The sequence below is a fragment of the Agelaius tricolor genome, unplaced genomic scaffold (genome assembly GCF_023055355.1).
Source record: "Agelaius tricolor isolate 1412-34295 unplaced genomic scaffold, bAgeTri1.0.p SCAF_33, whole genome shotgun sequence".
Taxonomy (NCBI): domain Eukaryota; kingdom Metazoa; phylum Chordata; class Aves; order Passeriformes; family Icteridae; genus Agelaius; species Agelaius tricolor.
Window position 1 is genome coordinate 5,021,424 of NW_027269293.1, and position 16,384 is coordinate 5,037,807.

Here is a 16,384-nt window from a genome sequence, read left to right on the forward strand (position 1 = left end):
CCGTATCGCGCTCAGAGCCGGGCAGAAAATGCAAACTGTGCTCGGCGAGCGGAGTTACCGCCGAGTTTACATTCCTCGAGGCTTCTGGAGCTGGGACGAGGCGAGGGAACTGCTCATTTCAGCCTTTTTTTTTTTTTTTTAAGCTTTAAAACAGGGAAGGGTTTTTTTTGGGGGGGAGCAGATGGTGATTTAAAAAAACCCCAAAAAACAACGTGAAAAAAGTTCGAGAGGTTTTAAATTTAAAGATTTTTTTTTTTTATAGACAGCTGGAATAAAATTAGATCTCATTTCCATAAGGCCGATGGCCATACTTGTGTCTGACAAATAACTCAGTAAATATATGCATATATATTATATATATATATTTATATAAAATAATACCCTATGAATGTACAAATTAATGTCCAGTATCTTGGTATGCATGTGGTGGGTTTAGCAGGCAAAGGGGATATGGGGGATGGATAAAATAAACCTCCCATGTATCCAAAATCCCTGCTAAATTTGAGCTGAGATTGTAAAAATGATCAGGCTCAGAGTACCCCCCTAAAAAAAAAATTAAAAATATATATATATATAAAAAAAAGAGGGGACAATTATGGAATAAAAACTAGTGAAATGACTGAGTAGTTTGCTTTAATTTTATTTTTAAAATATACAATAAATTATTTAGCATATTATTTATCACACTGAAACCATTTGAGCTCAAGGCAGATGGAGATTATGTTCCTGTTTGTTCAGGACTACGGAGCGTGCCGAAAAATCCAGGCACACGATGCACGCTTCGGCCCTCAGCAAACCGAAAAAATATCTAATTTTTGTTGCCTTCCTATAGAAAAATATGGTTATTTGAAAGGATTAAGAGATTAAAGGATTACTCAATAACAAGGGTTAAAAATCCAGGTCCAGACACAAAAGGGGTCGATAGAAATGAGGGAATCGCTCTCCCCCCCCCAACAAGCCCTTCCCCACAGCCGCACCAAGCCCAGTGCCCGGGGCAATGCCAACTTTTGAGTGGGACTGGGGAGGGGGCAAAGCCCCGACCCGCCCAGCCCCGGTGCAGAGCAGCCTTGGGAGACGGGGGGAACCCGGGGGTGTTCCTGGGGAAGGGTGAAGGGAACAGAACACGGGAGCGTGGCGGGACAGCCCTGGGTGGGGAGCCCTGGAGGGGATGGCGGATGCTCGAGAGGGCTGGAGGGGACCCAGCCGGGGGTGGCTGCCCCCAGGGACAGGGGGTGGCAGGGAGGGTGAGCAGGGCAGGTGTCCGCACCCGGGGCTGGGGGTGGCGGGGGGGACACACGGGGCGTGGAGTGACCGGGGGTGTCCGCACCGGGGGTGCAGAGCTGTGTCCGTGGAACGGGGGGTGTCCGTGTGCCGGGGTGAGGGCGAGGGCGAGCGTCCGCGGCGCGGAGCCGGGGCCGTGCCCGGGGAATGCCCGCGCTGGGAGCGGGCGGCCCGGGCCGAGCGGGGCCGGGGGTGCCCGGGGGATGCCCGGGGCGGGGGCGGGCGGTGGGCCCAGCGCTGCCCGCGGCTCCTCCCCGCGCTGCGGTAGCTCCGCACCGGGGCCGCGCCCCCCCCCGCCTCCCCCGCGCCGGGCAGGGCCGGAGGGGCGGCCCCGCAGCCAGCCGGGCCCGGGGGGGCCGCGCCGCAGCCCCCGCCACCTACCCGCACCATCCGGGGGCCGCCGTCGCGCTGCCGGGCGAGCGGGGCCGGAGCCTTCCTCCTCCTCCTCCACCTCCTTCTCTCCCTCCTCCTCCTCCTCCTCCCTCCCCGCCCCCGCACCGGGAGCGTCCCCGCCGCAACGCCGCCGGTGCCCCGGGCGAGGGGAGGAGGCAGAGGAGGAGGAGGAGGCGGGGGCGGCGGCGATGGGGCCGGGGCGCTGCGGGCTGCGAGGAGGAGCCGTGCCCGGCCGGAGTGGGGCTGCGCCGGGGGGGCGCGGGGGGGATGCCCGCGCTGCTCTGCCGTAGGCGCCGCCCGCCCGCCCCGCTCCCGGGCTTTATTTTTAATTTTTTTAAATTTTTTTTTTTTTTTAATTTTTAGAAAAAAAAATTTTTTTTTTTTTTTTGCTTGCCTTCCAAAAATACCCATCGCACCCCCCTCGCCATCCCCCAGCCCCGCCACCCCCGCAGCGCACAAGGCCGGGCCGGGCGCGGGCTCCGCGCTCCCGCCGCCCGTCACCGCCGCCCCGCGCCCCCCGCCCGCAGCCCGGCCCCCCGGCCGGAGCATGGCCCCCGGCAGCGCCACGGAGCCGGAGCGAGGGTGACCGCCCGCGGGGGACACTGTGCCGTGCCGCTGGCCTCGGAGGACTTTTACTATAATTGCCATCATTGTTATTATTATTATTATTATTATTATTATTGGGGTTTTAATTTTTTAATTCTTTCGCGGGGCAGCGGTTTTTTTTTCCTCCTCCTTCGGCGCGGTGGAAAACACACGTTTTAGACCAAAATCCCAAACCAGCCCATCCATCCTCTTTGCTTTGCGCTTCGCAGCAACTTGGAGCCCGTTAATTGCACTTGGCGATGGTAGGTCCCATGACACTTTCGTTTTCTCTTCTACTTCCCCCCTCTCCCCTTCACCCCCCCGTGTGCGTGTGTTTGCGGGTGCCCCCACGAGCAAAAGTTGCTGCCGGGGAGGGGGCGGCGGGGCGAGTTTAATACGGTGTCGGGGCGGGGGGGAGCGGGGCGGCGGGGGCGGGCGGGGGGAGCTGCCGCCGTCTCTCCTCCCCCTGCCCACCCGCCCCGCGGTACCGGGGGGCGGAGGCGGCGGCGGGAGCCGCCCGGCGGGGAGGTCGCGGCGCGGCGCGGGGGGAGCTCCGCAGCCAGCGGAGGACTGGATGGAGCTGAAAATGGCCGCTAAAAAAGGGGCGGAGAGGCCGCCAGCCGCACCGACTTGAACTTGGAAGTGACGCCCGGGAGGGTCGCGCTCAAGTCCGCGCTGCGCGGGGCCGCCCTGCCCGTACTGGGGTGGGAGAAGGGAATCACCGTGCTCGGTGTGAGAATAAAAACATTGCCCCCGGCCCCGCTGTGCGGGGATTCTCCCGCTTCTCCTCCTGCCAGGCCACGGGGGGAGCGCGGCGGCGCGGCCCGAGCCGCCCCGGGAGGATGCGGCGACCGGGCCCGCCCGGCCAAGTTTGCGCGGAGCCGCCGCATCCCGCGGGGACGGGGATGTCCCTGTGGGGGGAGGGTGCGGGGCGAACCCCAACCCCGGGCCGGGATGGGCCGTGGGGGTCGGCAGAAGTTGAGAGTGCAAATTAGTTGTGCGGGAAGAGGCGCTGCGGGAGCTCATCCCCGCAGAGGGGAAAAAAAAAAAAAAAAAAGCCAAAAAAAGCGGTTTTCTTATTTTGGGGGGGAAAGAAGCAGCGCTGGAGCCGCGGCCCCGCGCCAGGAGCGGCCGCGCTGCGGGTCAGGGTCCCTGAAGGGCCGGGCGACCCCCGGTGCGGGAGGGGAGCGGGGCGCGGCCCCCCCGGGCCGGGAGGTGCCCGGGGATCCCCTTTGTGTTCCGCCCGTGGCGCTCCCCGCGCGCTCTCTAATTAGCGTCATTAGCGCCCGCGATCGGCCGGGGCCGGGGGGTTGCGGAGCGAGAACTTGCGCTTTGGAGTTTGCCGGGCGCAGGCTCCGCTCTTTTCACCTCCCGCTCTCTTTGTGCGGGGGGGGTTGCGGGGCTCCCCGGGACGCGGGGGGAGAAGCGGGGCTGCCCGTGGCGCTTTCTTCCCCCGTGGCTCCGTGATGCTGCCGGTGGTTAAATAACACGGACGGGGGGGGAAAAGCGTCTCCGTGGGATGAGCGGGATGCGGCGGGGGCAGCGCGGGGCGGCCCCCCCGCACCGGGGCTGGGTGCGGGGAGTAACACCAGCACCACCACCCCCCCGCGCCGGGGCCGCTGCTCAGAAGTTGCACATGAATCTGCAGGGTTTTTTCTCTCCCATCGCCGGATTGGCTCCGTTTAGTTTAAAAAAAAAAATTAAAAAATAAAAACCCCCAAAACAAGCAAAGGCGGGCGCGCTCCGCGCCGGGCCGAGGGGGGGATTCGCCGTCCGCGGGGGCCCCGTCCCTCCCCCGCCCCCCCTGCCCCGCAGCGCCTCGGCCCTGCGAGCCAAAGGGGGTTCCTACATCTTTAAATGGGATGTAATATTTTGGGATGGGCTTTTTTCATAACGTCACTTCATTCCTCGCTCTTTTTTTTTTTTTGTCTTTTTTTTTTTTTTTTTTTCATTTTCTCATTCTTTCTTTCCTCTCTCTCTCCGCTGCCTGGGTCTCGGATGGAGCCGCTTCCCTTCTAACTTCCCCGCCGCCCGTGCCTGCAGGCTGGGTGCGGACCCCCGACCCCCCCCCGGGGCGAGGATGACCCTCCTGCCTCTTTAAACCGCCCCCCCAAAACCCCAAACAAACAACAACAACAAAAAAGCGCTTTATTTTCAAAGTGGGGGGGGGGATAATTTTGCTTTTTATTTTTAATTTTTTTTAAGGGTTGGTTTGTTTTGGTTTGGTTTCTTTTTTTTTTTTTTTTTTTTTTAGTTTTTTTGGCGGGGGGTGGAAGTTGGAATCTTTTTATTTCCTCCTCGGCCCCCCCTCCCGCGGGGCCGCCCCCCCGTGCCCGGCTGCCCCCCCCCGGGCCCCGCAGAGCCGCTCCGGAGGAGAGAGAGAGAAAAAACGCCCGGACTGCTCCAGCCTCCGAAATGACTCAGTAACTTTTACGCCTCGAGTCTCAGCCCTGCAATTAGGCACTTTCCCAGCACGGCTCGGGATGTATTCGTCTCCTCTCTGCCTGACCCAGGTAACCGGGACCCCCCCCGCGTCCCCCCCCCCCCCCGAATTTGCTCCTTTCGCCGCAACAGACTTTAGCAGTTGCAATACAAAAAGAAAAAAAAAAAAAAAAAGAAAGAAAAAAGAAAAAAAAAAAAAGAAAACCCAAGAAAATGCAACACCTCCCTCCCTAAAAATAATCATAACAGAGAAAGGCGGGTTGGGGCCGTGCAGGGCTGCTCAGAGGAGCCGCGTTCCCCTCCTGTCCCCCTCCCTCGCCTTTTGCAGTTTTTTTTTATGGTGTTTCTGGTGCTTTTTGGGTTTTTTCAGCCTTCACTTTCACTTGGGGCGTGGGGGGGTTGGAAGATTGCGTTGTGGTTTGGGTTTTATTTTTTGGTCGCTGCACCCAGAGGTGGGTGGTGCGGGGAAGCCGCCGGCTCTGGGGGCCAGGGGGGGCTCCGTGGGGTGCGGGGGGTCCCCGGTGGGCTCGGGGAGCCCGGGGGGGGTCGGGGCTGCAGCCTCGGGCTCGGCCGTGCCGCCTCTTGCGTAGCGTGAAACTTTTTCCTTCCCTCCCCCCAGCCTGGCTGCACATGGTGGGGTGCAGGGGGTGGGGGGGGCACGGGCGTTTCGTGCAGAACCCTCCGACTTTGGGCCAACGCGCGCCCGGCCGTGCCACGCTGCGCCGCCAGGGCAGGGGGCCGGGCACGGCAGGATGTGGGGGCACCCCGCGCTGTGCCAGGCGAGGGGCGATGCCAGCCCCCGTCGGGGTGGCGAGGGGCAGCCCCGGCCGTGCGTGGGGACGCTGATGTCACCCCAGGCCACGCCGGGGTCCGGTGGCACGCGGCAGGGCGGCCGCGCTGGGCCCGCGGTGCCTCCGAGCGGGGCGTCCCTGCAGCCCCCCAGGAGTGGGGGGGACACCCAGGAACCCCCCCTGTCCACGGCGCGACCACTGCGGCTCTGCCTTTGCATCGTGCTTATTGATCGCTGGTATTTATTTAATTATTGAGCAGGCAGCTTTCTCTGCCTCGTAACCTGTTCCCTGCTGGCGGCCGCTGCCCGCTCGGGGCCCGGCCTCGTGCTGCCCCCCCGGGCTCTGCTCTGGGGGGGAGGGCAGGAGAGGGGGGGCTGCTGCTGCAGGACCCCCAGCCCAGCCCTGCCCTGCCCTGCCCTGCCCTGCCAGCCCCCCTCCCTCGGCACGGGGCTGCGGGGCTGCCTCGGAGCTCGGGCTGCGCTGCCCACGGGGGTCCGGGGGGTCCGTGGGGGTCCGGGGGTCCCCTCGTGGCCCGCTGGGGTGCGGGGGCAGCGCGGGGTCCGGTCCCGGCTCCCCCCGGCCGCAGCGTGAGGCTGGTGAGGACACGGCCAGGGTGGGCAGTGCCAGGGCTGCTCAGATGACCCTGAGGTGGTGCTCCCTGTTGTGTGGTTGACTTGGCAAGGGTCACACCTCAATCTGGCTTATTTACTTCTCTTTCTTCCTTTCTCTTTTCTTCTTTTTTTTTTTTTTTTACTCTTTTTCTTTCTTTCTCTTTTTCTCTTTCTATTTTTTATTTGTACTTTTTCTTTTTTTACCTTCTAATTTTTCTTTTTAATTTTTCTCTTGCTCTTTTTCTTTCTTGCTTGCTTTCTTGCTTGCTTTTTCTCTTTTCTTTTTTTTTTTTTTCTTCCCATTTTTTTTGTTTCTTTTTTTTTCCTTTCCCAGCCATCCCGCCTTTCCCACCCTGACTCCATCCCTCTCAGGGGTCCCAACCCTCCGAGTCTCCAGCTGGTGCTGGGTTGGCAGCGCCCGTTGTTGCCAGCTCACAGTGCTGGTGTGGTGTGGGAAGCCGTGCGGTCGCTGGCCGGGCCGGGGCCGGCCGGAGCCTTTCTCCTCACAAACCCGCGCTGTTCCCAGCTCTCCTCTGGCCGGCGGAGGGGACCTGGTTTTTCCCACTGCCCGGGCACGGGGCAGGCTCCGGTGTCCTCCCCCTCAGCCCGACACAGGCTCAGCTCCGATCGAGCCCGGCTCGGCTGGGGCCAGCCCTCGTCCCCAGCTCCAGCCCAGCCATTCCCGTTCCCGTTCCCATCCCACCCGCGCGGCGGGCAGGCTCGCCCGGGCTCGGGAGCTGCGGATGGTGATGTGGATACATTGGAACGTGCGCGGGAGCCGCCCTGCCTTGGCCTTTGCGCATCTCCCCGCCAGCAGCACCGCCAGCCCCTGGAGCCCGGCACGGCCCTGGCACCGCGGGACCCTGCAGGCGACATTCCCGGCCGGAACGGGCCCGAGCTGGGGAGCCCAGCGGCACCAAAATAGCCCTGGCAAAGGGCTGATAGCCCGGGACACGCTCCTGGCCGCGGCCTCGGCCGTAGCTCCCGTCAGGCTGGGGGGTGGCTCTGTGCCCTCCCAGCTCTGTGTCCCTGCTTGGGGACTTCCTCCCGCTTCCGCAGCTCACCTCTGTCCCTGCTCGGGGCCAGGCCGGGAAGCCAAGAGGGAACTGCCGAGATTAGCAGGGAAGCAGCGCCGGAACCGCCGCCACGCACGAGGCCTCACCCTGCCCACGGGGAGCGGGGCGGGGGCCGGGGGTGTCCGGCTGCCCAGGCCCCAAAATAACCCCGGGGCTGAGCACCTGCCAGGGACCTGCACGTGTGTCCCCTGGGAGCTGCTCCCGAGAAGCCAAAGGGATTTCCAAAGTGGTAACAGTTATCCTTGGCTCCTGGATCCGCACTGGGGGACATTTGGGATACTTCTTGTGGGGGATTATTGCGAATTTTATGACTGGCGATGCTCCTACACCTCTGGCTCATGCCTGGTACCTGGCAGTGCCCCCAGCACACCCCCAGCTCCCCACCCTGGTTCCTGAAGGATGGGAATGAAGTGAGATGGGCGCCGTCCTCCAAGGCCGCCACAATGTTGGAAGCTGGGCATCCCAGCAGGGTCTGGTCAGACTCTTCCCTCTGCCAGGCTCCATGCCAGGGGTGCAGAGCTGATTTTGGGATGGCAGAGGCGATGCACCCGCACTGCCTGACCGAGAGCCAGTGCCCAGGCACGGACCCCCGTGTGTGCCACAGTCAGTGGCTCGGGATCTGAGGGGCACCGGGGAGTACCTGGCTAAGCTGGCCTGGCACAAACCTTGGTATCAGCAAACGGGCACAGCTCCGGGCCTGGGGGGTGGAGCTGGGCTGCCAGAAGCATTGCAGCCACGTGGCACGGTCACAGCCACATCTCCAGGCATCCGAGGGGATCCCACCTCTCCCCGGCCACGGCTGGGCTCCACACATCCCTGGGCTGCTACCACTGCTGCAGGCATGTGGCTGGGGCAGGGAGCTGCCTGCTGGGCACATCTCGTGGGGCATCCTTTGGCAAGCCCCCTTCCCGAAAGCGCCGGGGCTTTTCAGCACCGGTGCTCACCCCCTCCACCAGTAGCTCCGGAGAACTGGTTTCCAGCCGGGAGCTCAGATCGGCTGCCAAAGGATGGGAGCAGCAAGCCGGGCATGGCGGGGGAAGAGAGGGAAGGTTGCAACACACTTTCAATTCTCCCATCTGCTGAGTATTGTTTGGGAAAAACAATGAGGCTGTTCTTTAAATGCAACCTTCGGGAGATCCTCGCTTTCCCCGCGGCGCCCGCCGTGCCCGCCTGCCCTGGCGAGCCCTGCCCCGCTGCTCCTGCCCGATCCCAGCTTAAATCCTCACCCGGGAAAAATAGCTCCTGTGTTCAGGGGGGTTTCTGATGCTGGGTCGGAGGGCACACGGGCAGGGAGGGGATAAAGGCAGCTGCGTGAGGGGCTGCTGGCCGGCGCTCACGCTGTGCCGCTCTCCCCCTCATCACCTTGAACTTGTCTGGGGCCTCGTGCAGTAAATCAGCCGCCCTTTTTCCAGGTACCTGCCGATTTCTCCCTTCCCTGGGCAGCTTCGCCCTGCCCACGGTTCCCTCCCTGACCGTGCTTCAGGCCCCTCATGCCCACAGTTCCCTCTGTGCCGGGGCAGGGAGCGATCCCAGCGCGTGCCCAGCGCTGCGGGTGTGCGCACGCCTTTGCAGACTGCTGAACAAAGCCCAGCTGCCAGAGCCCAGAGCCCTGCCCGGAGCTCTTGGAGCAACTGGCAATAGCTCCCTTTCCTATTCCCCTGAGCCTGGCAGGGCTGGGCATGGATGCCAGCAGCCTGATCCTGTTTGGACCCGGCGGTGTTCCCCCCTTGCAGGGGTGGAAGGGACGGTGTGGCCAAGGCAGTGCTGGCGTGGCAAGGCTCGCTGGGCAGAGGAACCATGGCATGGGCTGGCCCAGCTAGCCCTTATCAGGGCACAGCAAAGAGAGAGAAAGGCGGCTCCCCGAGGAGCCTGGGCAGCCCTGGAAAGGGGAGCTCAGGGGCCTGGGGGAGAGCTGCCACGGTGGCACCAAGGGATCTGTCCCGACCCCGGGCTGGGCATGGTGGGGAGGGCCTGAATAGGGATTTGGTTCTCCCGGGGAAAGGGAGGGTCTGTGTGTCCTGTCTTTGGAGGTGGTGGAGGCAGGTCCCTGCCAGGCAGGGCTCTCTGGGAATGGCCCCAGGGACAGGGACAGCTTGCCCTGTCTGCTCACCCACCTTCCTTGCCCGATGGTGCCTGTGCCAGCCATCCCAGTGCCTGGCCCCTGGACACATCCCTGCAGCCCAAGGGGTGCCCATTTTCCCCCCATCACTGTCGTTGTGCCTGCACCTGTTCTAGCCACAAGCCAAGCCCTTGGTGGCAGGATGGGGATGGGGACGGTGGTGGGGAGCATCCCCAGAGTCCCTCACTGGAGAGGAAAAAGGAGACTTGTTGGGGAGATAAAATCCCTCCCTGTGAAGCTGGCACGCTGCCTGCCACCCCCGGCCGTGCTGTGGCTCCTCGGCGCAGGGATGGCAGTGCCAGCACAGAGCATCTCCGAGGGGGCTGGCTGCCTGTGGGAGGGGCTGGGGGGGCTGCTGTCCCCAGCAGTCCTTGCACCCAAGCTGGGAAGTGCAGGCAGGGCCCTGGGGTGCTGGGGATGTGCTCCTCAGGGACCCATGAGGAGAGGATTTCTCCCACAGCACCTTGGGGTGTGCCGGGCAGGTCGAGGCAGGGTGGTGAAGGCGATGGGAGCAGCCAGGGCATCAGTGGGTGCCGAGCCCTGCCAGGATCATGTGGCATCACTGGTGACGTCCACGCGGCATGGCTGAGGGCTGCTGCTGGGGCTGAGTCTGAGTGGGGCAAAGCTTCACCCAGCACCAAATCCTCATGGATTTTCGGTACCAAGATGCTTTTGGATTGCCTGCACAAATTGGTGCAGGCAAAAGCCTGAGCTCAGCCTCCCTCCCTGCCCTGGCAGCCAGACACTCTGAGATCTCACCCTCGAGGGGGGTATGCAGACCCCTGGGACGTGCCAGCTGCAGGGAGGGGATGCACAGGGTACCCCCGGGCATCCCGGGCCTGGCTCGCACCCGGGCGGGCGGCTGAGCTCGCCGTCCGTCACGTCGGCCCTGGGCAGGCATCCCCCGCGGCCGGGCGCTCTGTGCCAGCTTGGCCGGGACCCAGCGCCCTGCGCCGGCCGCCAAGACCCGGAGCTTCCCAAGTCCTGGAGAGGAGCTGGGAAAGGATCCCGTGGCTCAGGTGCGGCAGCGCTCACGCGCTGGGGGACCTGGGGCCAGCCACTGCCAAGGATTGATTTCTCCGTTAACTCACCACTGCTCTAAAAGCGCATTAATCCTCCTTCCCCGGCCGGCAGCCAGCGCTGGGCAGCGTTTTGGGTGAAATCCCCAGGTCTGAGCTTTGGGCTGCCTGCCGTGGACGTTGCCCTCCCCACCACCAGCACCACTCCAGCAGCACTGCCTGGCACGGGAACGCCGGGATCCAGCCCTCCTGCTGACCCCTCTTCCCTGGGAGCTTATTCAAGTCCATAGCCGGGTGGATTTTTTTTTTAAACTGAGGGTTTTACTTTGTTTTTTAAGAAGGTTTTCGCTCTCCTTGCAAAGGGCCCCTGCATTCCCTTCACGGGGAAATGGTATTTGACCGGCTGTTGTCCAAAAAAACCCCCAACATGTTTCTGATCACGAAAAACCAAGAAATATTTTTGCTTTCAAAGGAAAAAAAAAAACCCCATACGAGAGAAATGTTGATTTTCCACCCAGACATTTCCCCTTTCTCCAAACCAGCCCTAAAAAAGAGAGGCACCACTGCTCCCCCCACACCCAGGATGTCATTCTGGGGGTACAGTCTCACTGTGGATGTCACCCAGGGCTCATCTGGGTGCTGATGAGTCATGGCAACGCCAAATGCGTGCCCCCCTCTCTGCTCAGACCCCCTTTTCCAGGTGCTCCCACATTGCACAGGCACGTGGGGCTGCCGGGAGGACGGCGAGCGCCGGTGACCTGCTGGCTGTCCCCAGGGAGCCACCCATCACTGTGTGCTGCAGAGCCGCCGCCGCCAGCCCGCCTCGCCCCGCTGCCACAGGCGACGAGGCCGCTCGGTCCCACGGTTGCCTGGCGGGAGCTGTGATGTGCCGGATCCTGCACCCCCTCCCGCCGTCCCTGGCTGCTGCCCAGCGATTTGGGAAAGCGAGACGGCGCAGGCTGAAATGTGACCCCCGCCACGCTGCGCCGCAAAATCTCCTTTAGTAACCTGTGCGCCAGGACAGCGAGAGCGCGGCGTGAATACCAATGAGGGGAAAAGTGCCGAGTAAAGAGTTTTTGATGGAAATGGCATCGCATGAGAAAGAGAGCGGGAGCGAGCGGGCGGGTGCGCGCCCGGAGCCTGCGCTGGGCGCGGGCACAGCGGGGCGCACACGTGTGCGCACCTGCGGCCGCGAGCTTGGAGGCTGAGCGTGGCACGGTGCCAGGGTCGTGCCACCCCGGCGAGCCCGAGGGAGATGGCAATGGGGGTGACGAGCGGAGGGGGCTGCGAGGCAGCAGCTGAGGGGACACGTGGCAAAGGGTTGCCGCGGGCAGCGTGTCCGCAGGGTCCGGGGCATTTCCGTGGCACATCGGGAAAGGGCTCCCGTCCCCCTGCGCCGTGCGCTGCTGATCAAAGGCGCAGGCGGGGAGGGCGCGGGCCTGTGTGAGCAGCGCCCTGGCCGCGCGCCACCCCACCTTCCCGCTCCGCTCCCCCGGGAGTTTGTTAAACAAATTTCTCTAATTGCACAAGCCAAGGAGTTTGTTGGAGAAAAAAGCTGGGGAATTTCCCCTCCTCTGGGCCACCCCTTTCCCGCTTCCCCCGGGGCAGCCGGCGCAGAGCGAGCAGGTCCTCCCCACGACCCCCGGCTCTGCGGGTGGCTGTGACCCCGACGCCTGCGGGGCGCAGCTGCGGGGTGTCCTCATGTCACCCCTGCCTACGCAAGGACGTCCCCTGCTCGACCTCTTCGCGGGCGGGTCACACACATTCCCTCCCGTCCAGCCCCGGGGTCAGAGCCTGTCACCCAACGCGGTGACACCCAGCACCGCCGTCTGCCCTTCCCGCCTGGCGTTCTCCATCGCTTGGCTGGGCACCCCTGGAAACGGCCTTTGTGAGCCTCCCGTGGGCAGCCCCTGACATCGAATCCCGCCGGATTAGCGAACGTACGGGATAAAAGCCTCGGCTTGGCGGCAGTTCTGTGCCGGGTGGGGGCTGAGGCGGTGGCCCTGCCAAGAAGGGACGATGCGCGGCCGGGTCCTGCCCCGGTTCCCGCTGAGGTCATGGCTATAGATAGCCCGGGAGGGCGCAGCGCCGAGGGCAGGATCCAGGCGCCCTTGCCAGCTGCACCGAGAGCCCTGTGGGCACCCGCTGCCTGGGAGGAGACGCTGCCAGGGCGCCGGGGGTTGCTGAGGGACGGGTTGGCTGGGACAGCCACTGGCCATCGCCAGGTGACAATCTGGTGCTGCAGGGCGTGACCCTACACCTGCAGCGATGCTCAGACCCAGCCGCTCTCCATCCTCCGTGGTGACTGGGGTCCTGCAGCCGACGCTGTGACCTGGGGTGGCTTTTCCTGTTGCATCCCACTGCGTTTCTTTCTTTCTGTGCTCCCAGGCAAATGCCAGGCTGGGGCACCCCCAACCCCAGGTTCACCCATGGGTGCAAAGCTTCTGGGTCAGGAGGGCAGGGCCAGGGTTTGCCCCCTCCATTTGCCCGGTCTGGGTGCAGCTCAGCTCCCCACAGAGCCAGGCAGGTGTGTGCCCAGGGTGCCCCCGCCAGCCCCATGGGGCTCCGGAGCGCCGGGGTGGCTGGGAAAGGCGTTGTTGATGAGGGCACTAAAAATAGAGTGGGACTGGGATCTTAATGGGACTTTGTGGGAAACCTGGAAACATTTTCTCATCCCCATAAATGAGTCCAGATGCATTAACGATGACTGCATCGCATCCTGAGGTACCGCCGGAGGGAACCGGGACGCGCTCAGCAGCTTCCTCGCCTTGCGGTGGGGAATTGGTTGGAGAGAGGAGACACCAGCGGCAGCCGGGGCCGAGCCACAACTGCTGTGTCCCATGTGGGGACAGGGACGGGAGCTTGCCCAGCATGACCTTGGTGAGGACTCAGGCCCCATCCCAGGTCTCTGCTGCCGGTGCCCGTGGGCACTCACAGCCCTGCTGGCAGGCACGGTGACAATGTGCTCGGCTCGGTGCTGGCACCGCGGCCCTGGAGCTCTCTGGAGCCCCCAGGCCCCGAGGTGGCCAGCGGGGGCAAGGTGAGGTGATGCAGGAGGGCTCCCAGTCCCAGGGCCAGTGGTGCTGGTACCCCAGTGTGCCCTGTGGTGGCGCGGAGCCGCTGGGATCCGGCCTGTCCGAGGGTTTTTCCTGTTCCCTCGTGGAGCTGTGACAGGGGGATTGGCTCCCAAAGCGCCGACCCCACGGCAGGACCTTGGACTCCCCTAGAGGATGGCTCGGGGCCAGCCTGGGCAAGTAGCCCAGGGCGGGTGGCTGTTGGAGCCCACGTCACGAGGCAGGTTGGCACGGCCGTCTCCGCGGTATGGCAGTGTCACTTAGCGGTTACAGCAGCACCCGCGAGGCAAGGGCAGTCCCGCCCCGCGCCTCAGTTTACATCCAGGTGGGCACCGGCACCCGGCACGGGAGGAGGGCGCTCGCCCCTGCCCAGCCCGGGCTGCTGGCCCATCACGGGGGGGCCAAGGGGATACCGGCCACAGCCACCGGCCCCCGCGCCGGGCACCGCCGAGCCCAGTCCCGAACAGAGTCCCTTTGTGCAGGTCAGCCCCCACCCACTTCTGTCACTTGGGAGGCGTCCAAAACCCTCCCGAAATAGGACCCAGCCGGGCTCAGCCTTTGAATCTGCCCAGGAAGGCTCTGCTGAGCTGCCGAAAGCAGATGAACATTCCCCTTCCACCCCGTTGAACCAGTCCCGTCCTTCAGTGCTCGGCGTGCAGGGTCTGGCCAGGCTCGGAGCTGACCCTCTGGGGACACGCCCGGCCCCTTTGATCTCCAGGCACCACCTCGTGTCTCAGTTTCTCCTCTCTCTGTGGAGGGTCCTGGCAGGTTGTCCCGAGCACCCAGGGAGCCGATGAGATGCTGGAGGAGGGGCTGAGTCTTTGGCACATCCATGGCACAGCAAAGGCGCTGGGGCGGTGGGGGGGCCATGAACTCTTCACCTCCAGGGTGCCGGCGTGGCCGATCCTCCTGCGAGGTCGCCAATGCCGTGGCAAAAGGCCAGGGCTATTTTTAACCACGGACTTGCTCCAGGGATTGGATTTGCAGCAGAGTGAGCCCCACAAACCCATCACAGCACTACCCATCATGGGGTGCAGAGATACCCCCAGCACCAACCCCCCCAGCAGCACCCCCAGGAGGGAGCTGGGGACACCTCTCTGCACCCCCACACCTTTAATGGTGCACGATTAATCCCCCTCGGAAAGGCCAGGACAAAGCAGGCAGGGCTAAAAATATGTTGGGAGGGAAATAAAACCTCCTGCGTCAGGGGCTAAAGCCGGGCTCAGAGCCCTGGGCCCAGCATGGGGGGCTGGAGGGACCCTTTCTGGTGGTGCCCCCTCCCCAGAGTGAACAGAGTGCTGCCAGCCCCAACACATCTCCTGCCTCAGTTTCCCTCTGTGCTCCTGGGAACAAATTCCATCCCCGGGTCACATCCTGGCAGCTCCCAGGCTGACCCTGGGGTCTGGGATGGGCAAAGCGCTGGGTCTCGGACACTGCAGCCCCCACCGTGTGCCAGGAGCAGGGATGGGGGGACAGGGCACCCCCAGGGCCCCGCGCTGACGCAGGGCAGGGCGGAGGAGCCAGCAGCACCAGGACCCGTTGGCAAAGCTCTTTTTTTCTTCCAGTTCCATAAAACATTTCCCTTCCTTGGAGCCCCGGGGGGGTTTTGGCTGGGAAGCCACGTGGCTCTGGCGCTGCTGGCCACGAGATGCTTCCCAGGACGAGGGGACATCTCCGTGGCCATGGGCTGGGTCCCCCAGTGCTGCTTCCAGACTTCTCCCAGAGCTCAGCAGTCACCGTCGCATCCTGCCTCTTCTGTGGGCTGGCCTGGCAGGTGACATGCCTCAGTTTCCTTATTTTTGGAAAGGCAGCGCCTCACCCTGGGGGCAGGTGGGGTCACCCTGGGAAAGTAGCTAAGCCGTCGGCTCCCAAACGCCAAAGGGGACGCTCAGAGACGGCACCTGGGGAAACTGAGGCACCTGGGAAGTCCAAGTGAGTCTCCAGGAAGGCAGCGAGTGGCTTTAGGCTCTCACACTATCTAGTCTCCCTTAGCAGAACCCTCCTGGCCCCTCCACCACCCAGTGCTAGCCGTGTTGCCACCGGGTACATCCCTGGGGCATCCGTACCCCTCCCTGCATGCTGGGCACGCTGCTCCCCAGTTTGGGGCGCATTCAGGAAACCCGGGGACCGGCAGTGCCAGTTGTTGCTGGGGTGGGGGTGCACGCAGGCAGACCAGAGGCGGTGCTGGGCACGGTGTCGGGGCACGTACCGTGAGCCCCCTCCGGCTCCATCCCACCTGGGCCACCCCCGGCTGCCGTCTGCGGGGCGGGCTGTGCTGGCTGGCGGGGGCCCAGGCAGCGCTGGCACCGGAGCCCGGGGCTGCCAAGAGAGCTGCTTTTCTTCCTGATGTTTTCCAAAGCAACTGTCAGGTTCTGTGCCGCCGCGGCCTCCTGTGACCCGCGGCCTCGGCGCGCTCCCCGCGCCCCCGCTCGCAGCCGCAGCACCTGCGAGGGCGAGCGCCGGCACCGCTCCCGCCCCGGCACGTAGGCGCGGGCAGGTGGGCACCGGCCCGGCCCGGGGGCGGCGGGACCCGACTGCTCCGGGGGGCTCACAGGCCAGGCGGGCGGTTTTGGGCAGCGCCAGGTGTGGGGACCCCGGGGCGGCTCAGTGAGGGGTGCGTGGTCACCCGGCTCCTGGGGTGAGTGCAGAGCACCAGGGGCTGTACGAGCCCACCCCCCGCTCCTGGGCTGATCCTGAGCGGGGCTGAGCATCGCGGCAGTAAATGAGGGTTGGGAGCCCCTCTCTGCTCCATTTGTGCTCACCCTTCCACCAGAACCCGTAGTGGGAACAGTCCAGCCCACCCACAGCCCCCAGCCGTGTGTGGGTGTTGGCTGGGGGATGCTCTTGGCTCTGGGGGAAAATAAACCGCAGGATCCGGAGAGAGAAACTGCGAGGAGGCTGCACAGTGTCCTGCCTTCACCTCCACCTGTGCCGGTGGTGCCAGCCAGGTGCCCTGGGCACCGAGGCTCTGTGCCCCGGCGTGGGCTGCAGGA

General features: G+C 63.8%; 1 protein-coding gene across 5 annotated transcripts in view; it reads left to right on the top strand.

Moving 5' to 3' along the window:
* The first annotated feature begins 1,983 nt into the window (after positions 1-1,983).
* The window catches only part of NFIC (nuclear factor I C), a 44,406-nt gene continuing 30,005 nt past the window's right edge, over positions 1,984-16,384 (top strand). For 2 of the 5 annotated variants that reach the window (XM_071451836.1, XM_071451838.1), the window contains exon 1: positions 4,213-4,772. In XM_071451836.1, the coding sequence (XP_071307937.1) occupies positions 4,743-4,772 (30 nt within the window). In that variant the 5' untranslated portion in view covers positions 4,213-4,742. Of the gene's footprint in view, positions 2,523-4,212; positions 4,773-16,384 lie in introns of those variants that run through there. The other 3 variants (XM_071451839.1, XM_071451840.1, XM_071451837.1) reach the window with 2 other exon arrangements.